At 41.7% G+C, this 25701-nt stretch overlaps 1 protein-coding gene across 1 annotated transcript in view; it reads left to right on the top strand.

Annotated features, from left to right (window-relative positions):
* The window catches only part of ARID1A (AT-rich interaction domain 1A), a 144420-nt gene extending 125384 nt beyond the window's left edge, over window positions 1–19036 (top strand). The window contains exons 19-20 of the mRNA XM_030217416.1: window positions 14169–14299; window positions 15966–19036. Of these exons, the coding sequence (XP_030073276.1) occupies window positions 14169–14299; window positions 15966–17726 (1892 nt within the window). The 3' untranslated portion in view covers window positions 17727–19036. The remainder of the gene's footprint in view (window positions 1–14168; window positions 14300–15965) is intronic.
* The last annotated feature ends 6665 nt before the right edge of the window (window positions 19037–25701 follow it).

The raw sequence follows: 25701 nt of genomic DNA, 5'->3' as shown, positions 1-25701 counted from the left end.
TAAGCCTCCCTCACCCCCAGATGCCTTTCTTTGGGCATATGAGGGGAGGGACACATTTAGAGCAAACCCAGAGGTCGTGGTCCCTGTAAGAGAAGAGACTTCTATTCTGAACATTTATATCACACCAGTTTCAAATTATAGATTGTGAAAGGAGGTCAGCATAATCTGTTGAGAGATTACAACACACACCATATAATACTGGGTACTGGGTGAAATTAAGGTTCATACTATCTAGAGAAAAGGTGAGAGAAAGTGTGTAAAATTTAACTGCCTGAAAGGAAAAATGTACTATCCCAGACATGTTTAAATTTAATTTGTTTGATTGAAGGATAATTTAAAACAATGTTGAGTATAAGTGACACCTTCCTGTTGAATATGTAATTAGATGAGTAGGTTGTTCTGGGCTCAGACCTTGCAATACCTTATACAAAAGCAAGCAATGTAAACTTAACACAAACCTGAAATGGCAGCCAATGGAGTTGAGCCATCAAAGGTGTAGCCCCTATCGAACTTTCAAGATCTAAAAATCAACCTTGCGGCAGTTTTTTGTAACATGGCTACTGTGTAAAATTGCTGAGTATAACGAATTAATAATAGTCAAGTTTAGACAAAATTAATGGCTTGAACTACAATCCTAATGTTGAAAATCAGACAATGATCTAATGGAGAACAACTGTCTCAACCTAAAAAAAAATGATTCACTTGTGGTTCCATTGAGAGCGTTGAATCAAGGATAACTCCAAGTAATCTGGAAACAATATCTATTTGCAATGATCTCCTGAGTTTAATGTAATTACGGAGGGGATAGAAGGCAGGGTGTTACTGAAACGAAGCAATTTTGTTTTGGTCCCTGAGCCCATTTATCAACAAGGTCAATATATTCTTTCACATTATCCAGTAAGTGTAACAGTTTTATCTAATATTGGTATTAAAAACATCATAAACATGGGAAAGCCATGTATCTCTAAACCTGACAGGTAAGAACCTAAGGAGCTCATGTATACATTAAATTATAGAGGAGAAAATGTTGATCCCTGAGGACTCCATTCCCCCCCCCCCCCCCCCCCCCCAAGATATTCAGCAGGCATCGGGCTGGCCGGTGACTGCCGGAGTCGGACCAGATATTCAATCCTGGGTTGTTTCTGGCGACTGGCATTGAATTTCGGGTTTTATTTCTGACTGCAGCAACTTAACCAGTTAAGCTGATATTTTAAAGATGTGGCCTATTTTAAGCGCTAAATATAGTCAGTTTGACACTGAAAATCCATACCTAACCCGCTAGCTGCGAACCGCCAATATTCAGCAGAGATAACCATTATCTCTGCTGAACATCCGTGGTTAGGTGCTAAAATGCTATTTAACTGGCCTGGAGCAGGTACTACTAGTTGGTTAAATAGTTTTAAATATTGGCCAGTATATGTCAAGAGCCAAGGCCATGATTTAAGACCAGATTTTAGTACAGCTAGAAATTGCAGCCATTTCAAAGGCTGTTCAATCTTTTTTTCCCCCCATCTGAAAAGGAAAGCTATCCTCATTTGGACAGAAAACCAGGTGTGCATGTCTAATCAGAACAAACAAGGCAAGTCGGGATTGTAATGTCTTTGTCAAGAAGCTATGAATATTTGGATATTTACTTGCTCCCATGTTTCAAGCTACTTATAAGTACATAAGTATTGCCATACTGGGAAAGACCAAAGGTCCATCACGCCCAGCATCCTGTTTCCAACAGTGGCCAATCCAGGTCACAAATACCTGGCAAGATCCCAAAAAAGTACAAGACATTTTATACTGCTTATCCCAGAAATAGTGGATTTTCCCCAAATCCAGTTAATAATGGTCTATGGACTTTTAGGAAGCCGTCCAAACCTTTTTAAAACTCTGCTAAGTTAACTGCCTTTACCACATTTTCTGGCAACGAATTCCAGAGTTTAATTACACGTTGAGTGAAGAAATATTTTCTCCGATTCCTTTAAAATTTACTACATTGTACCTTCATCGCATGCCCCCTAGTCGTAGTATTTTTGGAAAGCGTAAACAGACGCTTCACATCTACCCGTTCCACTCCACTCATTATTTTATAGACCTCTATCATATCTCCCCTCAGCCGCTTTAGCCTTTCCTCATAGGGAAATCGTCCCATCCCCTTTATCATTTTCGTTGCCCTTCTCTGCACCTTTTCTAATTCCACAATATCTTTTAAGAGATTAGGCGACCAGAATGAACACAATATTCAAGGTGAGATCGCACCATGAAGCGATACAAAGGCATTATAACATCCTCATTTTTGTTTTCCATTCCTTTCCTGATACCTAACATTCTATTTGCTTTCTTAGCCGCGGCAGCTCACTGAGCAGAAGGTTTCAACGTATCATCAACGACAACACCTAGATCCCTTTCTTGGTCCGTGACTCCTAACATGGAACCTTGCATGATGTAACTATAATTCAGGTTCCTCTTTCCCACATGCATCACTTTGCACATGCTCATATTAAACGTCATCTGCCATTTAGACTCCCAGTCTTGTAAGGTCCTCTTGTAATTTTTCACAGTCCTCCTGCGATTTAACGACTTTAAATAACTTTGTGTCATCAGCAAATTTAATTACCTCACTAGTTACTCCCAACTCTAGCACAGCACAGACCCCTGGGGAACCCCACTAACTACCCGTCTCCATCGAGAATACTGACCGTTTAACCCTACTCTCTGTTTTCTATCTTTTAACCAGTTTTTAATCCACAATAGAACACTACCTCCTATCCCATGACTCTCCAGTTTCCTCTGGAGTCTTTCATGAGGTACTTTGTCAAATGCCTTCTAGAAATCCAGATACACAATATCAACCGGCTCACCTTTATCCACATATTTGTTCACCCCTTCCAAGAAATGTAGTAGATTGGTGAGGTGAGATTTCCCTTCACTAAATCCATGTTGACTTTGTCTCATTAATCCATGCTTTTGAATATGCTTTGTTCTTAATAAGTCTCTACCATTTTGCCCGGCACCGACGTCAGACTCACCTCACCGGTTTATAATTTCCCGGATCTCCACTGGAACCTTTTTTAAAAATCGGCATTACATTGGCAACCCTCCAATCTTCCGGTACCACGCTCGATTTTAAGGATAAATTACATATTACTAACAATAGCTCTGCAAGCTCATTTTTCAGTTCTATCAGTACTCTGGGATGAATACCATCCGGTCCAGGAGATTTGCTACTCTTCACTTTGTAAAACTGCCCCATTACATCCTCCAGGTTTACAGAGAATTCATTGTTTCTCCGACTCAGCTTCGAATACCATTTCTGGCACCAGTATCCCACCCAAATCTTCCTCAGTGAAGACCAAAGCAAAGAATTCATTTAATCTCTCCGCTACAGCTTTGTCTTCCCTGATCGCCCCTTTTACTCCTTGGTCATCTAGTGGTCCAACCGATTCTTTTGCTGGCTTCCTGCTTTTAATATACGTAAAAAAAAATTTTTACTATGTGTTTTTGCCTCCAACGCAATCTTTTTTTCGAAGTCCCTGTTTGCCTTCCTTATCAGTGCTTTGCATTTGACTTGACATGCCTTATGCTGTTTCTTATTATTTTCAGTCAGTTCCTTCTTCCATATTCTGAAGGATTTTCTTTTAGCTCTAATAGCTTCCTTCACCTCAGTTTTTAACCACGCCGGCTGTAGTTTGGTCTTCCATCCTCCTTTTTTAATACGCAGAATATATTTGGCCTGGGCTTCCAGGATGGTGTTTTTTGAACAACATCCACACATGATGTAAATTTTTGACCGTCGCAGCCGCTCCTCTGTTTTTTTTTTTTTTTTCACCGTTCTCATTTTATCATAGTCTCCTTTTTTAAAGTTAAACGCTAACGTATTTGATTGCCTATGTATACTTCCTTCAAAGTTAATATCAAATCCGATCATATTATGATCACTGTTATCAAGCGGCCCCAGCACCATTACCTCTCGCACCAGATCATGCGCTCCACTAAGGACTAGGTCCAGAATTTTTTCTTCTGTCATCGGCTCCTGTACCAGCTGCTCCATAAAGCTGTCCTTGATTTCATCAAGGAATTTTACCTTCCTAGCATGCCCCGATGTTACATTTACCCAGTCAATATCGGGGTAATTGAAATCACCCATTATTATTGTGTTGCCCAGTTTGTTTGCGTCCCTAATTTCCTTTAACAATTCTGCATCCGTCTGTTCATCATGGCCAGGTGGACGGTAGTACACTGCTATCACTATCCTTTTCTCCTTCACACATGGAATTTCAATCCACAGTGATTCCAAGAAGTGTTTTGTTTTCTGCAGAATTTTCAATCTATTTGATTGAAGGCTCTCGTTAATATACAGTGCTACCCCTCCACCAATTCGATCCACCCTATCACTACGATATAATTTGTACCCCGTTATGACAGTGTCCCACTTGTTATCCTCCTTCCACCAGGTCTCAGAGATGCCTATTATATCTAATTTTTCATTTAGTGCAATATATTCTAACGCTCACTTCTTATTTCTTAGGCTCCTGGTATTCGCATATAGACATTTCAAAGTGTTTGTTGTTCCTATTTACATAATGCCTAGTACTTGACAGTATTAATTTGCAATCTTTTGTCTGATTTTTATTTAAGGACACCTGATCTACTACGGTCTCTTTTGCAACCTCACTATCAGGATACCCTATCTTCCCGGTTTTGGTGATATCTTTGGAAGATACCTTATTCTGAACCATGTGCTTTTGAGCGACTGTCGGCCTTCCCCCCACCCCGTTTCTAATTTAAAAGTTGCTCTATCTCCTTTTTAATTGCTGATGCCAGCAGCCTGGTCCTACCCTGTTTAAGGTGGAGCCCATCCATTCGGAATAGGCTCCTCCTTCCCCAGAATGTTGCCCAGTTCCTAACATCTAAAACGCTCCTCCCTGCACCATCGTGTCATCCACGCATTGAGACTCCAGAGCTCTGCCTGTCTCTTGGGCCCTGTGCGAGGAACGGGTAGCATTTTAGAAAATGCTACCCTAGAGGATCTGGGTTTGAGCTTTCTACCTAAATTTGGCTTCCAGAACCTCTCTCCCACATTTTCCTATGTCATTGGTACCCAAATGTACCAAGACAGCCGGCTCCTCCTTAGCACTATCTAAAATCCTTACTAGGTGACGCGTGAGGTCCGCCACCTTCGCACCAGGCAGGCAAGTCACTAGGCGATCCTCGCGTCCACCAGCCACCTAGCTATCTATATGCCTAATGATCGAATCACCAACTACAACAGCTGTTCCAAAGCACAAGCAAAATAGTGTTCACTTACCAGAGAAATGTCCTCTTCTCTCAGAACTTCTCAGAAAGAAAGTTCAGTGGGACCTTTCCTCTTTGTATAGTTTTGAATCTAAGGGACCTTTTTTAAACAGGCTCTTTGAAGCTGACTCAGCAACCTATGCAAGTATTCTATTTCCCCACACCTTAATTAACACTTAATTGAGGTCGCTGGTGTGCTACCTCTCCAGCTGCCAAGTAACAGAAAATAACTGCCTTTTAAAACAAGAGTTTTTTGCTGTTTAGTTTCTACCTCTAGAAAAGGTTTCAGTTTAAAACTATGGGAAAAGGGTTTGTACACTATTGGCAACTAGCTAATAATGCTTGCTTTTCTCGCTCTCTCTTTTTATTCCCCCCTTAATACTAAACTAGGTCCTGCTTGCTTTTCCCTCTCTCTCTCTTTATTCCCCCTTAGTACTAAACTAGATCCTGCAGTGCCTGCTAACCCCTCAGTGCCTCCTTCACAATGCTTTTGCCCTCAGCCGGAGTGCTCTATACTCATTCTCCCCTCCCTTCTTCCCCTCCCCACCAATGCCGATTCTCTCCCAGATCCTTCATAATAATAATTATTTGTGATACGGCCCATGTAATTCTCATCTCTCCCAAATGGCCTAGGCAGGTTTGGTATCCACTTGTCTCTAAGTGGAGGAGTGGCCTAGTGGTTAGAGCACCGGTCTTGCAATCCAGAGGTGGCCGGTTCAAATCCCACTGCTGCTCCTTATGATCTTGGGCAAACCCTCCATTGCCTCAGGTACAAACTTAGATTGTGAGACCTCCTGGGACAGAGACATATCCAGAGTACCTGAATGTAACTCACCTTGAGATTCTACATGGAATGTTGCTACTATTTGAGATTCTACATGGAATGTTAATGTTGCTATTCCACTAGCAACATTCCATATAGAAGCCTGCCCTTGCAGATCAGCAATGCGGCCGCGCAGGCTTCTGTTTCTGTGAGTCTGACGTCCTGCACGTACGTGCAGGACGTCAGACTCACAGAAACAGAAGCCTGCGCGGCCGCATTGCTGATCTGCAAGGGCAGGCTTCTATATGGAATGTTACTAGTAGAGGAGTAGCCTAGTGGTTAGTGCAGTGGAACATGGAATGTTGCTACTACCTGAGATTCTACACGGAATGTTGCTAGTGGAGGAGTGGCCTAGTGGTTAGAGCACCGGTCTTGCAATCCAGAGGTGGCCGGTTCAAATCCCACTGCTGCTCCTTGTGATCTTGGGCAAGTCACTTAACCCTCCATTGCCTCAGGTACAAACTTAGATTGTGAGGCCTCCTGGGACAGAGACATATCCAGAGTACCTGGATGTAACTCACCTTGAGCTACTACTGAAAAATCTAAATAAATAAAATAGTTGCAGATCAACCAGTTCTTCTTGGAAGTAACCTTTTTCTCCTCACACAGAACCATGATCAACTTCATCACAATCTTCAATCCCTATGCCTCACAGCTTGGATGTTGAAAGTCAAATAATCATTAACCTCTCATTTCAGAAGGAGTCAAGGAGGCAATTTCAACTTCAAGGATGGATTCTACTAAAAAGTCTTACAACTTTAAATGGAAAAGATTTTGTTCATGGTGCCAACAACATGGCATGAATCCAGTCACTTAAATCCCACAAATCTTAGATTAACTTCTCTCTCTGTCCAGTTTAGGCGTACAAACTTCAGCAGTTCATTGTCATCTTTCAGGCCTAGTGGCCTACCACATCAAACTGGATAACCAGCCTATTTCCATCAAGTATTGCCATACTGAGACAGACTGAAGGTCCATCAAACCCAGCATCCTGTTTCCAGCAGTGGCCAATCCAGGTTACAAGTACCTGGCAAGATCCCAAAACAGTACAATACATTTTATGCTGCTTATCCTAGAAATACTGTAAAAAAATATACGGCTTTTCTTTCTCCAATGATATTGTACAAACTACCAAAATGTAAATAGGAGAATATAACACAGAGCACTTGTAAATTACAACCGAGGTGGAGTGTCATATCACTTAGCACGGTTACTCATATCACTCCCATGGTGAATCTATACTCGTGCATCACCCTTTAATCATTGACTAAAGCCACCTCCACCCTTTGATGAAGCGTGGCGAAACTGGCACCTGTCGGGGCATATACACACACCAGTTTGGAATGCTGAGCATATTGGCTCTTGAAGCTAAGTGTCTTTGGAATATATTTTTATAGGATAAAGTGGACATTGCAGTTTGATAAATGAAGTGTGATTGCAACGATAGGGTGGAGGTGGCTTTAGTTAATGATTAAAGGTTGATGCACGAGTATAGATTCACCATGGGAGTGATATGAGTAACCGTGCTAAGCGATATGAGACTCCACCTCGGTTGTAATTTACAAGTGCTCTAAGTTATATTCTCCTATTTACATTTTGATAGTTTATCCTAGAAATAAGCAGTGGATTTTCCCTAAGTCCATCTTAATAATGGCTTATGGACTTAGGAAGTTATCCAAACCTTTTTCTAAACCCCGCTAAGCTAACTGCTTTTACCACATTCTCTGGCAGTGAATTCCAGAGTTTAATTACATGTTGAGCGAAGAAATGTTTTTTCCGATTTGTTTTAAATTTACTACTCAGCTTCATTGCATGCCCCCTAGTCCTAATATTTTTGGAGAGAGTAAACAAGCAATTCACATCTACCCGTTCCACTCCAATCATTATTTTATAGACCTCTGTCATATCTCCCCATAGCTGTCTTTTCTCCATCTAGAAGAGCCCTGGTAGCTTTAGCCTTTCCTCATAGGGAAGACCCACCCCCTTTATCATTTTCGTCGCCCTTCTCTGTACCTTTTTCTAATTGCACTATATCTTTTTTGAGATGCAGTGACCAGAATTGAACACAGTATTCGAGGTGCGGTCGCACCATGGAGCAATACAAACGCATTATAACGTCCTCATTTTTGTTTTCCATTCCTTTGCTAATACCTAACATTCTGTTTGCTTTCTTAGCTACCGCCTCACTCTGCGTAGAGGATTTCAACATAGCATCAATGATGGCACCTAGATTCTTTCCTGGTCAGCAACTCCTAATGTGGAACCTTTCATTACATAGCTATAATTCGGGTTCCTCTTTCCCACATGCATCACTTTTTCACTTGCTCACATTAAACGTCATCTGCTATTTAGATGCCCAGTCTCCTACGGTCCCCTTCTAATTTCTCACAATCCTCTTGCAATTCAACAACTTTGAATAACTTTGTGTCATCAGCAAATTTAATTACCTCACTAGTTACTCCCATCTCTAGATCATTTATAAATATGTTAAAAAGCAGAGGTCCCAGCATAGACCCCTGGGGAACCCCACTATCTACTCTTCTCCATTGAGAATACTGACCATTTAACCTTACTCTGTTTTCTGTCTTTTAACCGTTTTTTAATCCACAATAGGACTCTACCTTGTATCCCATGACTCTCCAATTTCCTCTGGAGTTTTTCATGAGGTACTTTGTCAAACGCCTTTTGAAAATCCAGATACACATTATCAACCGGCTCACCTTTTTCCACATGTTTGTTCACCCCTTCAAAGAAATGTAATAGATTGGTGAGGCGAGATTTCCCTTCACTAAATCCATGTTGGCTTTGTCTCATTAATCCATGCTTTTGAATATTACTACTACTACTATTAAGCATTTCTATAGCGCTACAAGGCGTATGCTGCACAAACAAAGAAGAAAGACAGTCCGTGCTCAAAGAGCTTACAATCTAATATGCTCTGTAATTTTGTTCAGTCTGGCATCCTTTAGTCTCTTAATTCATGAAGGGTCTTGAGTGGAGGAGTGGCCTAGTGGTTAGGGTGGTGGACTTTGGTCCTGAGGAACTGAGTTCGATTCCCGGCACTGGCAGCTCCTTGTGACTCTGGGTAAGTCACTTAACCCTCCATTGCCCACTGCATTGAGCCTGCCATGAGTGGGAAAGCGCAGGGTACAAATGTAACAAAAATAAAAAAAATATATATATTAATATCCCACTAAGGATACCTATTCCTATTTGGGATCTCAATTCAGATCTTTCTCAAATTCTTCAAACTTCTTTTGAACCTATGGTGCAGGCATCCATCAAATATTGACCTGGAAAACAGCTTTTCCATTACATGTCTTCCCAGTATTACAGAACCTGTGGGATAATTGTGTCCCATCAACCAGCAGGTGGATTTACTAAGGTGCACTAAATAAAAACACCCATAGGAATATAGCACATGCTAATCAGTGTGCGCGAAATCCATTGGCGCACCTTAGTAAAAGGACTCCTAAATATACAAGCAAAACACAAATGTCTTCCTTAGACCACAGTAATAGAGGGGAAGCAGCCAACGTGATAAGGAGATCAAAATAAGGCAAATCTAAATGAGAGGCACATCCTGAATACCCCCCCCCCCCCCCCACACACACACACACATACACCACACACACACAATAGTCCTCATCGGTCACTTAGCTTGTTTATACCACATTCCCACTGGAGATATATTTATGAAGGCCTTCAATTGCTCAGGAAGAAAGAAAACCTATTTTTGACCCAAATATTTAACCATATATTTACACGGGTATGCTAACGAATATGATGTCCCCAAAGCTCAAGTTTCTTCCCTCAAGACCAAAAATGCTTTTCGTCTTTTGTTTAATCTTAGTTACATCAGGATATATCCATATTTTTGGTCACAAAATAGAATTCCTTAAAAAAACTAGTTTCATAACTGCATTAAAGTCCTGCTCAAATACAAAAGGTAGTAAATGTGTAGCACAATCAGTTACTTGTGTTAATGGGCTTTCGAGTATAGCTGACAAATTGTGAAGGTCTTCACCTCCACCTTGTTTGAATTCCAGTTTCTAGGGGCTACCCCTGTTTCTTTAAGAAGACGTAAGTAATATACTTTATTTAAGGGAAGAAAAGCTGTGGGTGAATTCTTCAGATTTTCAAGAAGGTTTTTTTTTTTTTTGTAAAGTTTTTATTAAACACATTGAAAACAGTACAATCTACAATCAGTAATCACTAGATTATACAACTCTGGTTTGTAGAAACAAAAAACTGCTCAACGTATACAAATGTTTATATATTTTTCCCCCGTCCCTCCCATTCAAGACTGAGGTAGAAGGTATTTTTTAAAGAAATCTGCAGGAGATATACCCAGACTTCAAGGAAAATTCAAAACTCTGAGGTTCAATTCTATTAAAATTTTCCACTTTTCTATTTTCCAGTGGATAGACGACAGCAGATAGAGTTGTATGGCCCATCCAGTCTGGCTGAATCTGTTTAGAATAGTCGGCATACTCTTGCTTAGTTTTCGCTGAAGATTGAGATAGCCTATCCACTTTACTCCCAAGTAAAGAAGTTTCCATGGTCGTTTTAGCCACTTTGGAATTGACACTTTGAAAGGCCTTGTAGATAACATACAGAGTCACCGCCGTCGGGGGAGCTGATTCCACAGCTCCATTGTTACTTTACTGTGCAGATGATTCATCTGGTCTAGCACTGCCATCAGCGAGATCCAGTTTGGTGACTCCACCTTCGAAGCGTTCCCTGCCAAGACCCTGATTTTTGCAAGACACAGTGATGGAGTGGGGGTGACAGTTGTGTCCAGATCCAGGAGTCAAAATGCTCCTTCACCTAAATTCTCTGTGGTGCGTGAACATCAGTAGTCTATAGTTCGTTGGTCAGCAGTGGCTGGACCTTTACGACTCCCTTACATTTACAAGTAGGAACCCCCCCCCCCCCCCCCCCAAAAAAAAAAACTCCAAGTTCCAGCACATTAAGAGCCACAAGACGTTCAGGCTGCCATCTTGCCAGTCCCCCTCTTACGGTGGTTTGAATGTTGTTTTTGATGGTTCATTTTTGTAGTGCACTTGAACTGATGCAGGCATCATATCCGACAGCTTGTTGAGTCATGCATGTTTGTTCCTTATAATAGTCTACCATTTTGGGCGGCACCGAATCAAGCTCACCGGTCTATAACTTCCCAGATCACATCTGGAACCTTTTTAAAAAATCAACATCACATTGGCCACCCTCCAATCTTCCGGTACCATGCTCGATCTTAAAGATAAATTACATATTACTAGCAATAATTCTGCAAGTTCGTTTTTCAATTCTGTCAGTACTCTGGGATGAATACTGTCCAGTCCAGGCGATTTGCCACTCTTCAATTTGTCAAATTGATGCATTCCTTCTTCCAGGTTTACAGAAATTTGATTCAGTTTCTCTGACTTGTCGGCTACCATTTCTAGCACTGGTATCTCTCCCAAATGTTCCACGGTGAAGACCGAAGCAAAGGATTCATTTAATCTCTCCTCTATGGCTTTGTCCTCCCCGAGTGCCCCTCTTACCCCTCAGTCATCTAGTGATCCAACCAACTTTTTTTTTTACTGGCTTCTTGCTTCTAATGTACCTAAAAAAGTTTTTACTATGTGTTCTTGCCTCCAACGCAATCTTTTTTTTTTTTTTTTTTTTCTCCAAAGTCTCAGGCTTATTTTCGAAAGAGAAGGGCGCCCATCTTCCGACACAAATCGGGAGATGGGAGTCCTTCTCTCAGGGTCGCCCAAATCGGCATAATCGAAAGCCGAGTTTGGGCGCCCTCAACTACTTCCAGTCGTGGGGATGACCAAAGTTCACGGGGGCGTGTTGGCACCGTAGCAAAGGCGGGACTGGGGCGTCCTCGGCCGATAATGGAGAAAAGAAGGGCGTCCCTGTTGAGCACTTGGCAGACTTTACTTGGTCCATTTTTTTCTTACAACCAAGCCATGAAAAGGTGCCCAAACTGACCAGTTGACCACCGGAAGGTATCGGGAATGACCTCCCCTTACTCCCCCAGTGGTCACCAACCCCCTCCCACCCTAAAAAAAAAAAAAACTTAAAATTTTTTTTTTGCCAGCCTCAAATGTCATACCCAGCTCCATGACAGCAGTATGCAGGTCCCTGGAGTAGTTTTAATGGGTGCAGTGCACTTCAGGCAGGCGGACCCAGGCCCATCCCCCCCCTACCTGTTACACTTGTGGTGGTAAATATGAGCCCTCCAAAACCCGCTGTACCTACATGTAGGTGCCCCCCCTTCACCCCTTAGGGTTATGGTAGTGGTGTACAGTTGTGGGGAGTGGGTTTTGGGGGGGGGGGGCTCAGCACCCAAGGTAAGGGAGCTATGCACCTGGGAACAATTTGTGAAGTCCACTGCAGTGCCCCCTAGGGTGCCCGGTTGGTGTCCTGGCTTGTGAGGGGGACCAGTGCACTACAAATTCTGGCTCCTCCCATGACCAAAGGGCTTGGATTTGGTCGTTTTTGAGATGGGCATCCTTGGTTTCCATTATGGCTGAAAACCGGGGATGACCATCTCTAAGGTCGACCTAAATGTTGAGATTTGGGCGTCCCCGACCGTATTATCGAAATGAAAGATGGACGCCCATCATGTTTCGATATTGTGGGTTTCCCCGCCCCTTCACGGGGCCATCCTGCGAGGACGCCCTCATGAAAACTTGGGTGCCCTGTTCGATTTTGCCCCTCTTTGTCTTCCTTATCAGCGCTTTTGCATTTGACTTGCCATTCCTTATGCTGTTTCTTATTATTTTCAAGTGCTAAGGAATTATTCTCATTAAATTTTGAGAGACTGAGATCATACGCCATATACCGTGGCTTAGGAGTGAGGTTCATGTCATATGAACCAGACTATAACCCTCTTGAAAACATGCCAAGACGGGTCCTCAAAAAGCACTGGAAACTGGTCACAAAGCTGTGAGATAGCAGTACTTAAAGTGGTATATCAAGTCCTATCCTCTTCCCTTAAAAAAAAAAAAAAAAAACCTGTTAAATACGAGCAGCTTTTTTTGTTTGTTTTGCCTGGGCACATGACTCTTTAGAATATAATATTCATGTTACTGGCGCTGTCTGAAATGGTGAGACTGAATTGAAGCCCCAGTGAGAAGGTGTGGGTGATGTGAAGAAAATGTGCCCTTTAACATGAAGATAAGCAGATGGGTAGATAAGTGCATAAGTGCTGCTGAATTAGGACAGACCAAAGGTCCATCAAGCCTGGTATCCTGTTTCCAACAGTGGCCAATCCAGGTCACAAGTACTTGGCAGGATCCTAAAAGAGGAAATACATGTCATGCTGCTTACCCCAGGAATAAGTAGTGGGTGTTCCCCATGCCCACCTGTTTATGGACTTTTCTTCCAGGAACTCATCCAAATCCTTTTTTAAACATTGCTATGCTAACTGCTTTGTGAATTTCAGAGCTTAATTATACATTGAGCGAAAAAATATGTTCTATGTTTTGTTTTGTTTTCTGAATGTATATAGTAACTTTATTGCGTACCCCGCAGTCCTTCTGTTTTTGGAAAGAATAAACAAGCGATTCATGACTACCCATTCCACCCTACTCCATTTTGTAACTACTATCGTATCTCCCTTCAGCCGTCTCTTCTCCCCGCTGAGGAGCGCTAACCTTTTTAGAGAGTAGGTTATGCAATAAGGGAGTTTCCTAGGTGGGAGACAATAGATCAGTTTGAGAGCTGCTGTCGGGTAGTAGAAATAATTCCTTTCTTTGAGGGCTATATTTAGGTGTTTCAGAATGTGTACATATCATAATATTTGATTCCAAAATGGTTAATTTCTCAGAAAATAGATTTTTTTTTTTGCTGCTAATGAGTAAACAGAAGCCTGGAATTTTTAGTTTCTTTGTATTTTTTTGTTTGTTTGTTTTGGTTGGTGTGTGTCGTGTGTGTCCCCCGACCCAGTAGTTTCCTGTTTTTAATCTCAACACATCTGAATTTTAGAGAATAAAAAAGTGGAAAGGTGCTATATGGGATAACTCCTAGCAGGACTTGGGAACTCATAGTATCCTGTTTGTTTCAGGAACCCCTGAGGCATGGAGAGTGATGATGTCACTCAAGTCGGGGCTGTTGGCTGAGAGCACGTGGGCCCTGGATACCATTAACATCTTACTGTATGATGACAACAGTATCATGACATTTAACCTCAGCCAGGTGAGTAAATGCCCACCACACGCTGTCCTCCTGTATCCCCTGGACGTATTACTAGAAAGTGTTTGCAGATTGTCCAGGCAGCCTCATTGTGGAATACTGCCTTTGCTCACCAGTACTGTTTGATGATATTTCACCCTTCTGTGATAGGACAGTGTAAGGGAAAGTAGAAACTGGATTTATATCTGGCAATGAAGCCCTTCCATATGCCTTCAGCACAGCGGTGAGATTAGAAGTATGTATTGTGTGTCGTTAACAGGGAGCAGCAGGATTTCTTGCCTTTATCTGCTCAGGGAACAGGCACTTTTCAGTCCTCTGATTTGTAGTAGTGACAAGGTAACTGGGGACATTTAACCAATTAGAAAGCATGTTTATTGTCTGTTTCAATCCCTCTCTAAGCCTAGCTGTTCTTAAAGCTTTTCTTCTGCCTCAAGCAGCTTCATGGTCTCCAGTGACTCTGCTTACATTCTCACTTAATTCCATCTTGAATTACGTTGTGCAGGTACTGTTTTAATCTACTTGGATACACAGAAATGAGTTTGACTTGAAGTGAGTAACTCTCAAAAGCTAATAGAAACAATTAGTCCAATTAAAAAGAAGTTACCTACAACTTGTGCGTTGGCCTTTATCCCTAGCAGGAAAACGCTAACATTCCCTTTCTGATTTCCGAAGTAGTTATAGTGTGACAGGGAGGAGGAGGATTTTTTTCCCCCCCAGGCTAATGCAAGTATTTGCTAATATTAATATATCACTATGAGCACAATGTTATAGTTCTGATGTTTGGAACATTCCTTAGTTCTGTTGGGATGTCGGATGTGTGATTCACCTCTTTAAACTTCCTGTTCTGTATATCTGTGCTTGCGCAAAAAACAGAAGAAACCAGTCTTCGCAAAAAATAGCAACAAACAAAACAGCGAAGAGGACCAACAAAAGAAAAAAGACAAAATAAAAAAATAATAAAAAATAAGAAAATAATGATGAAAGAACTAAAAAAAAAAATCCGAGTATATATAAAAAAGGCGTCCACACTTGGTTGTTGAAATTAAAAAATAAACTTTATTTATCAATGGATAGCAGGGAGAAAGGGACTCGACACAGCTGTGTTTCGGCCATACAGGCCTGCGTCAGGAGTCTTCTTTTCAAAATGGTTGACATCAGCCTTCCATTCAGTCTATAAAGAAAAGGAATGGAAGGCTGATGTCAACCATTTTGAAAAGAAGACTCCTGATGCAGGCCTGTATGGCCGAAACACAGCTGTGTTGAGTCCTTTTCTCCCTGCTATCCATTGATAAATAAAGTGTATTTTTTAATTTCAACAACCAAGTGTGGACGCCTTATATTTTTTATATATACTTGGATTTTTTTTAGTTCTTTCATTATTATTTTCTTATTTTTTCTTATTTTTTTATTTTGTCTTTTTTCTTTTGTTGGTCCTTTTCACTGTTTTGTATATCTGTGCTTTTCACGCCTCAATCCTTTGGGTTCTGCTTACCCTGTTCACACCTTTATTATTTTTTTTTACCCTCTTCTGTTGTCCTCTGTTGTCTTTAATGCCCATGTCTTCTGCCCTGTTCCTTTCTCTTCTGATACCCTTGTTCAGCATCTAGTTTGCTTTACTTCTTGTCTTCTGTTTATTTAATGTCTTTGTTTTTTTTTTTTTCTCTTGTAGCTGCCGGGATTGCTTGAACTTCTAGTGGAGTATTTTCGCCGTTGCCTGATAGAGATCTTTGGCATTCTGAAGGAGTATGAAGTGGGAGATCCAGGACAAAAAACCCTACTGGATCCTGACCGATTCAGCACAGTTCCAAGCCCCACTTTGTCAGAAGAAGAGGAGATGGAGGAGGAAGAGCAGCAGGAGCCAAATGAGGAGATGGGAGAGCTCAGTCCTGCTTGTGAGGAAGAGGAGATTGCGGAGGAGGAGGAGGAGGAAGAAGTTGCATTTGCAGTTAAGGAAAAAGCACCTCTAGAGGAGAGTGAAGAAAATCTAAAACAAGCTAGTAAATTTGATAAACTCCCCGTGAAGATAGTACGGAAAAATGATCCATTCGTCGTAGATTACTCTGATAAATTAGGGCGCGTACAGGAGTTTGACAGTGGCTTGTTACACTGGCAGATAGGTGGTGGGGACACCACAGAACACATTCAAACTCACTTCGAGAGCAAACTGGAGCTGACGGCGGTTCGCAAACGTGCTTCCCCCAGTGCCACTTTGAAAAAGTGTTCAGCTAAAACCAATCTAGCAGTTAAAGTGGAGGAGAACTTTACGCCGGATGGCCCGGTAGAGAAGAGTATAACTGCTACTATCGACGATGTGCTGTCGGCACGGCCAGGCTCACTAACAGAGGAGGGGGTAAAAAATTCTGAAGCCAACAAAGCGAGCGGCAAGTTCCCATTTGGTATTAGCCCAGCACAAACGCATCGAAACATTAAGATCCTGGAGGATGAGCCCCACAGCAAGGATGAGACCCCACTGTGCACCTTACTGGACTGGCAGGACTCCCTATCCAAGCGCTGCGTTTGTGTCTCCAACATCATGAGGAGTTTATCTTTTGTGCCTGGAAATGACTTTGAGATGTCGAAACATCCAGGCCTGCTGCTGATTCTCGGGAAACTGATTCTGCTGCATCACAAGCATCCAGAGCGCAAACAGGCACCACTGACCTACGAAAAGGAGGAGGAGCAGGACCAAGGGGTGAGCTGCAACAAAGTTGAGTGGTGGTGGGACTGCTTGGAAATGCTTCGTGAAAATACCCTCGTTACTCTGGCCAACATTTCTGGCCAGCTGGACCTTTCCCCGTACCCAGAAAGCATTTGTCTGCCCATCTTGGATGGACTCCTCCATTGGGCAGTTTGTCCATCAGCTGAAGCCCAGGACCCTTTTCTCACCCTGGGGCCGAATGCTGTCCTTTCTCCCCAGAGACTGGTCTTAGAAACGCTCAGCAAACTCAGCATCCAGGACAGCAATGTGGATTTGATTCTTGCCACACCTCCCTTCAGTCGTTTGGAGAAGCTGTACAGCACGCTGGTGCGTTTTCTGAACGACAGAAAGAACCACGTGTGTCGAGAGATGGCTGTGGTATTACTAGCCAACTTGGCACAGGGAGACAGCTTGGCAGCTAGGGCAATCGCAGTGCAGAAGGGCAGCATTGGCAACTTGTTGGGTTTTTTGGAGGATAGTCTGGCAGCCACTCAGTTCCAGCAGAGCCAGGCCAGCATGCTTCACATGCAGAATGCACCCTTTGAGCCAACAAGTATGGACATGATGCGGCGGGCAGCTCGGGCCCTGCTTGCCTTAGCCAAGGTGGAAGAGAACCACTCTGAGTTCACGTTATACGAGTCACGCCTGTTGGACATCTCTGTCTCGCCTTTGATGAACTCGCTGGTTTCACAAGTGATTTGTGATGTACTCTTTTTAATTGGCCAATCATGACGGCCGTGGGATGCCTAAAAAAAAAAAACCAAAACAAAAAATCAAACAAAAAAAAAAACCCTGTGTGCGTGCGTGCGCGTGAGTGGAGAACTTTAGAAAACTTGACTGTTGCCCTTTATTTATGCAAAACCACCTCAGAATCCACTGTCTGCCCTGCGCTGTCCCATTTCTCCCTTTGGAAAGACTCCTGCCAATCCCTTCCTTCCCCATTCCCCAAAACAAGTCAATCCTGAACCCTTGTCCAAGGAGAGAAAAGTTGTGACTACATAGAAGACTTTTTTTTTTTATTTTAACCAAAGTTACTGTGTCGTTTACAGTGAGTTTGGGGAAAAACACACACATACACACAACCTTGCCCTGTTAACTGTAGAGAGGGGCGCCACTTTCATAACTTTTTAATGGTAAACTTTTGAAGGCAAAAAAAGTGACTTCTGAACTGTGTGGTTTATTGTACATTCACAATCATGCAGGAACCAAGAAGTTAGCAGTTGTGAACAGGCCTTGTCCAGATGGAGGCCTGTACAAGTAGTGTAGAACCTTGTGCTGTACACCTTAAACTGTAAACATACTGTAATGTTTCACCTTGATAAAAGCGCTGGATCAGCAGCAAGCTGTAGTTTTTAAAAATGTTTTTAGTTAATGTCGAGGAGAAAGAAAAAAAAGGCTTTCCCCCAAAGTATCATGTGAACCTACAACACCCTGACCTCTCTTTTCCTCGATTGTACGAATAGTCCCAAGATATGATCACCTCTTATAACTGGTTTTAACCTTTAGCTGCAGTCTCAGAGCTGCCACGTGTGTATATATATGACGTTGTACATTGCACATACCCCCTCAGATTCCTCTTGAAGTTTGTCCCCCCCCTTCTTTACTCCTTCCCCCTACCCCTTATAGTATGACGAGTTAACAAGTTGATGACCTGCACAAGCGAGACAGGATTATTTAATCTCTTGCCAGCCATTCCCCCTTCCCTAACCCAGAGGATGCTGTACAGGTCTCTCTGTGTATAAAGTCATTGCTGTCTAAGCAGCCAATCAACTTCTAGTTTGTTTTTATTTTCCTGTTTTTTTTTCTTTCTAATCAAGGTGTGAAAAAGTTCTAGGTTCAGTTGAAGTTCCTGATGAAGAAACACATTGGAGATTTTTCAGTGATGAATTCTGCATATTTGTATTTCAGAAGATGTAGCTAAAAACTTGATGTAAATTCCTCCCTCTTCCTTTTTTGGCTTAATGAATATCATTTATTCAGTATGAAATCTTTATACTATATGTTCCACGTGTTAAGAATAAATGTACATTAAATCTTGGTAAGATGTTTGTAGGGGTTTTTATTGTCATCTATGTCTTTTCAACATGAAAGTGCCAAGAACTGTGCTGATTCCTCAATATTGTGTGCTTGCTATTCTCTGTAATTCGGGACATATACGCATTATTGAGCCTGAAGACTGAAATTGTATAAGTCACCCTGAAGAAACAATTAAGAGTTAAAACCTAACGCAGTAAGTAAGGTTTGCACAGGCACTTGATGGATTCTTATTGGTTCAAGGTTCATTTTATTTGCTACACCACTTAAGCAACGAAAAGAGTGGGATGTTTGACCACGGAGAAACAAATCCTGGAGACAAAAATGTATAAAAACTTCTTTAACAGTCCTTGTGATTCGTGCCGGGGGATCAGATTGCACCTCTGGCATTCAAGATCATATACGTCACGTCATTGTGACAGACTCCTGAGGCAGGCCTGACGGCCGAAACACAACAGTTGTGTCGAGTCTTTTCTAATAATAAAGAAGTTTTTATACATTTTTGTCTCCAGGATTTGTTTTTCCCTGGTCAAACATCCCACTCTTTTTTTTTTTCTTTGTGTTTTCTCGTGGGGCGTTCGAGTTCTCCGCTTATCAGCGGCACTTTTTTTGAACCTATACCGCTTAAATACACTTTCGGAGCAGTTTGTTTATTTGTAACATTTATCCCCGCACTTTCCCGCTCATTAGCAGGTTCAGTGCGGCTTACTTAGTAAATCAGGTTAACAAAGTGATATAGAATGGGTGCATCTGTAAGATAGTAAGTAAGGAGGTGGCCGTTTATGTGTGGATAGGTAAGATGGGCAAGGAAGGAGGATGGAAGAGAGGGGAATGGGAGGAGGGGTGTGTATTGGGATTAATGTGTAGATTTAGTATGGGAAAATGTAAGGGAGGGGTAGGAAGAGGGCTGTATTAGATTGTGTATTTATTTATTTATTGCATTTGTATCCCACATTTTCCCACCTATTTGCGGGCTCAGTGTGGCTTACAATAAGATATGAATAATGGAAATACATTTGTTACGACTAGGTTATGGATTACATTGAACAGAGTTGTGCGAGACATTCGAATATCAATGGGAGTATAACAATGGGACATCAACATAGAAACATTAGAAGGAGACAATGGGGAAAAAGGGCATTGTTAGGGGTAGGGAGGGGTAGGAAGAGGGATGTACTAAAAAGGATTAAATAGGGGAGCATAATCCAGGTTCTGTTTTCATAGTCTGATCCGGTTTACAATATGCAATTACAATAACTTGGAAAGTAACTACAGTAGTTGATAGTGTAGAGGAAAATAAGGCAAGGACTATGATTAGGGTCGAGGAATAGACAGGAAGGGGAGAGAAGCAGTTGAGTCGCAGATCTAGCAACAGACACGCATAGCAGAGCTGGCCAGACCGTTGAGATGCTAAGCAGATTTGTATGCAAAGGCGTCATTAAATAGGAAAAGTCTTCAATCCTAACTATCAAGACCACGTGCCAAACAAAGATGTAAGGGCAACGCATTCCAGAGTGAGGGTCTGTCAAAGTGGACATGGAGCAAGGAGGGAACTGATGATGATAGGTTTAAACCTGCGGAGCGAAGAACTCTTGAAGGTGTATAAGGTGTTAGCACTTGAGGTTGGCATGACTGCATTACTTTAGTATAACTTTATAGGTGATAACGGTGTGCAATAGGAAGCCAGTGTTCTTGCCGGAGAAGATGGGCGACATGGCCATGGTTTCCGGAGTTTGAGAAAATGTACAGCAGAATTCTGAATTAATTGGAGGCAACGGATGTTCTGAACTCTAATACCTTAAAACTGAGCATGACGATAACCTAATCTAATAGGAAAGAATAATGATATGAAGTGCTACATTTGAAAAAATATGGTGAACAGAGTAAATCATACCAAGTTTCTAATAGCTAGCCTTGAACTACCTTGGTAACATATTCTTTAAATGACATAGTGGTGTCCAGCGTGACACCCAAGACTGAGTTGTTAACTGAGCTTTGAGTCCCAGACATAAAAACTTGAGTTACAAGAGATGGAGAATGTGTGCAACCAAAAACCATGAGTTGTTTTGACTTATCTGAATTGAGTTTTACGTTATGATTGTATAACTAGTCTGCTGTTTTGTTTACCCAGGCTATGTCGGTATTGCCACGTGGCAGTAAACAGGGTGGGGAGGTTAGTTTGATATTGAGATCATCTATTTCATGCTTACTCTTGCTGTGGAAGGAGGCAAGAAATCTGGATGTCATCCACCTAAATGAAGGGACTTGGATCAAGTGATTTGGTATATCTGTCATTAACTTGAGAGCTAACACCTTCCTCAGGTCTGAACTGAACAAGTAAAAGATGGCATATATGAGCAAATATAAGTGAAAGGGGGTGTTAAGCTCCTGGAAGCTAGTATTGTATTTTTACACACATAAGATGTGCATTATACATTTTACAAACTGTCTCTATGCATGAGCACACTATATCGGTGTATTTGTACTAAGAATGCACTAACTGTAAAATGTATTTATCAAATTTATATCCCGCTTATCCAGCTTTCTAAGCAGGTTCCAACTAACATTCATAAAACCATAACATACAATAATATAAAGCATTTAACATCCAGTAACTCTAAAATATATCAAAAAAAACAAAAAGGGAAAATGCTACATGCGGACTATTTGTGTTTTGGGGTTTTTTTTTTTCCAGGTTTCGCACGCTAATAATGCCTGCAAAAACCTAAAAAGACAAGCCCTTACAAACAATTACGTTAACTTTGCAATTAACATGCTTTAGAAAAATTAACTGGTTATAGCATGTGTTGTGTGCACGTTATCCCCCAACTTCAATTAGATGGCGCTTGCATACAATTTAAATGAACAATTAGCGCCAATAGTTAGCAAATTGGCAACAATTAGACTTTACATGTGCATCTTCCTAGTCGGGATTCTATAAAGATGCATGTGTTCATTTTTATTTTTGCACTTGATTTGAAAAGGGTGTGGTCATGGGAGGGGCTTGGGCGGAGCACGGCTGTTCCTAGAATTTGTGCGCACTGTTTATAGAGATCCACACCTAATTATGCATGAGGATGTATACCAGTTTTTAGTTTTTATAGCACTGGGCCCTCATTTTTTTTTTTCAGCACTATTTACAGAATAAACTCATTTTACATAGCAGTAGATCTTGTTGGGCAGACTGGATGGATCGTACAGGTCTTTATCTACCATCACTGTGTTACTATGTATGTGTGTAATGGTACTTTTTTTTATTAGTGTAACAGTGGTGCTCATTTTCAAAGCACATAGACTTACAAAATTACATGGTAACCTATGTAACTTTGTAAGTCTATGTGCTTTGAAAATGAGCTTCAATCTAATTTTATATTAACCCTTTTTCTTTTTGTGCTTTTAAGTAGCCTAAAATACCTTACTCCTAACAGTAGTGTCAGCTTGTAGCTTTTGTTAAAATAACTTATTTTTTAGCCACTGAAAATAATGGCTAAGCTTATAAACTCGCTGATTTTCTGTGGGAGGGATTGTGTAAACTCCAGTGGCTCATTCTTTGAGTGAGAGTTTGAGAAAGAAAGTACTATCAATGTGACGATTGCCATTAAGCTTATCAAAGCTGCAGGGCAAACCAGATTGTTTTAATCTCTTAAATTTCTCCACTTGTAACCTAAATGAGCTATCTCTGGAGAAAGGAACAATTAATTTTGCCCCGTCTGCCACCTTTTCTGCAAAAGCCTTTTTTTCTGCTGGTGTTTTTCTTGGCGTGGATGTAACTTGAACACAAGAGTGGTAATAGCAATTTCAGAAAGGATTTTTTTTTTTTGAAGATTATTTTGTTGGGGTGGGGCAGGGCCTCTTTTGTTGTTTCTACGCTCGTAAATAGTGGACGGGTTTGGTCTGTAATAGTTGCCTTTCCCTATGCGTGGCACAGTGGCACCCTATCCCCTCCGAGCACCCACGGGTCGGGGCTGCGCTCAGTAAACATGGCAGCAGAGAAGAATTGCAGGTTTAGCAAGGATCAAGGCGGCAGGACTTTGCTGGCGTTTCTTTCCGTGCAAGACTTGGTCAGTGCTCCAAATGGGCTTGTCTTGGCCAAAGTAACCTTTGAGGGAAGTGTGGCGCGATTGGCAGGCAGTGTGAAGCTGGGTCTCGGGTTTGTTGCTCTATCTCAGAATATTTAATACAGTGCAGGATGTGGTTTTTTTTTTTTAAAGGTTTGCTATTAATAACACTGTACCTTTTTGCTGCGAGACCTTTTCCAAATATTTTCCCTTACCCCAGAGGGCAATCTGTTAATAGCCAAGGAGGGAAGCAGCTGCACGTCACGCTCTGCTCTCAAGGAGCTTAGATTGAGAACAGGAGCCGGTATGAGCCTATCTAGCCCATTATATGGGCTGAAGCCAGTAGGTGGAGATTACAATAGCAAAAGCTGTTTAGAAATAAGGGACTACGCATGGGCCACCTGTAAAAAGTCAAAAGCTGTTCCATCTGGATAGACAGTGCCTTTAAAAAGTGGAGGACAAAATATATATATATATTTTTTACTTATTTGCTTTTTAATTTACTTGAAAGCTTAAAAATATTGTAGCTGGTAGAAACTAAAGTCTGTGTTTTGTGTACTGTTTCTATACAATAGAGCTTGCCAAATTTCACTTAGGATATCCTGTTTCCTGTTGGGTTCATCTTAACTGTTATAATCTGCCTTGGGAAGCCTGGGATGTTTATAAAGATGGAATATATTGAAATTAAATTGAAGTAAAGTAAAATTATCTCGCCTTTCAGCGGGGCACATGAAATCATATCTTCACTTTATCTCTTTTGTAGTAGTTTACATTTTAAGAGAGCATGTTTCAGGGACAAGTAGCTTTGTAAGTCAAAATAAAAATAAATATTTTGTTTCATGCAGATCTTTTGTTTAAACATAACTAAATGGGGTTATAAACACCTAAAGCCCCTAATACAGTCCATTTGCTTTCTTATATTTTGTGCTTGTGATGACTTATACTCAAAACTCTTCTCTCTGGTCCATAATAAAAGGAGCTTATTGTGACCACTTTCCACCCTAAAAGGTTGTTTTGTGGCTGTACGTGAGGAATTGTGATATTGAATAAATATGTCCTTAGACCTAGTCATGCAGCCAAAGGTTATGTAATCCGTTTAAGAAAGCCAGTTTATTAGTGGAACATAATTTCAGAGACATGGTAGAGTTGTGTTTTCAATATAGTAATACTAGAGCCCAGCTAAGGAGCAGGTTCTTTTGCGTTAGTCTTCACTGAATCAAACTTGCTTTCCTTGTGCCATTACCATCCAGCTGTGAATAGGCAGTGCCTTAAATGGAGGATAAAGGATTTTTTTTTTACTTGTATACCATTTTATCCCAAGCAAAACTCTGGTTCAATGTGGCTTACATTTGAAAATACAGTGAGACAGAATAATAGAATTCAGTTATATCATGGGTGCAAGTAGATGACAAGTCTGAAACATTTAACAAAGTTGAGATTAGCATATATACCCACGTGGACATTTTAAAAGTCTGTCCTTTAATGAAAGAAACATGACGGCAGATAAAAGGCCAAATAACTCATCCAGTCTGCCCATCCTCTGTAACCCTCAATTCTTCCTGTTCCTAAGCAATCCCACATGCTTATCCTATGCCTTTTTAAATTCTGGAACAGTCCTAGACACCACCTCCACTGGGAGGCCATTCCACGCCTCCACCACCCTTTCTGTGAAATAATACTTCCTTAGGTTACTCCTAAGCCTATTCCCTCTTAACTTTGTCAAATGCCCCCCTCATTCCAGAGCTCTTTTTCATTTGAAAAAGGCTCTCTTCCTGTACATAAATGCCCTTGAGATATTTAAATGTCTCCTCTCGCCCATGTTGAGGTTCATAAGCCTGTCCCTATAATTTTTGCATTCAAGACCGCTTACTAATTTCGTAGCCGCCCTCTGGACCGACGCCATCCTGTTTATATCTTTCCGTAGGTGCAGTCTTCAGAACTGCACGCAGTACTCCAAGTGAGGCCTCACCAGAGACTTATACAACGGCACTATCACCTCCTTTTTCCTGCTGGTCATGCCTCTCTTTATGCACCCAAGCATCCTTTTGGCTTTGGCCATCGCTTTTTCTACCTGTTTGAAAGCTGCATGTTCAGAAACCAATGCCATAAGTGTAGACAGTTATTCAACCATCCTATATAATAATTCTCACCTCCAACGTTCTGACTTGCTGCCTGGGACCGTGGCTCATTCCGAATTGGTCTGCTAGGCTCCGTAGATCAGGCTGACATCACCGTAGCCATTATGATGTCAACTTCAGAACCCGAGGTGGGGGGGGGCATGCCTCACAGCTGATCCATGTCCAGAGGAGGGTTGCTGGACATGGGTGGCTGGAGGGGGGGCAGGGGAGAGAGGAGGGTCGCTGGACATGGGTGGCTGCAGGGGGTCGCTGGGCAGGGGAGAAAGGAGGGTCGCTTGACATAAGTGGCAGGAGGGAGGGCAGGGGAGAGAGGAGGTTTGCTGGACATGGGTGGCTGCAGGGGGAGAGGAGGGTCACTGGACATGGGTGGCTGCGGAAAACCTTGCTAGCGCCCGTTTAATTTGTCAGAAATGGGCCTTTTTTTAACTAGTTATCACATAAATACACCATCCATACACATGTTGCAAAAGTAAACCA

This window comes from Microcaecilia unicolor, chromosome 11 (assembly GCF_901765095.1).
Source record: "Microcaecilia unicolor chromosome 11, aMicUni1.1, whole genome shotgun sequence".
Classification (NCBI taxonomy): Eukaryota; Metazoa; Chordata; class Amphibia; order Gymnophiona; family Siphonopidae; genus Microcaecilia; species Microcaecilia unicolor.
Note: the sequence above shows the minus strand (reverse complement) of the source record. Positions and strands in the feature narration are given on the sequence as shown.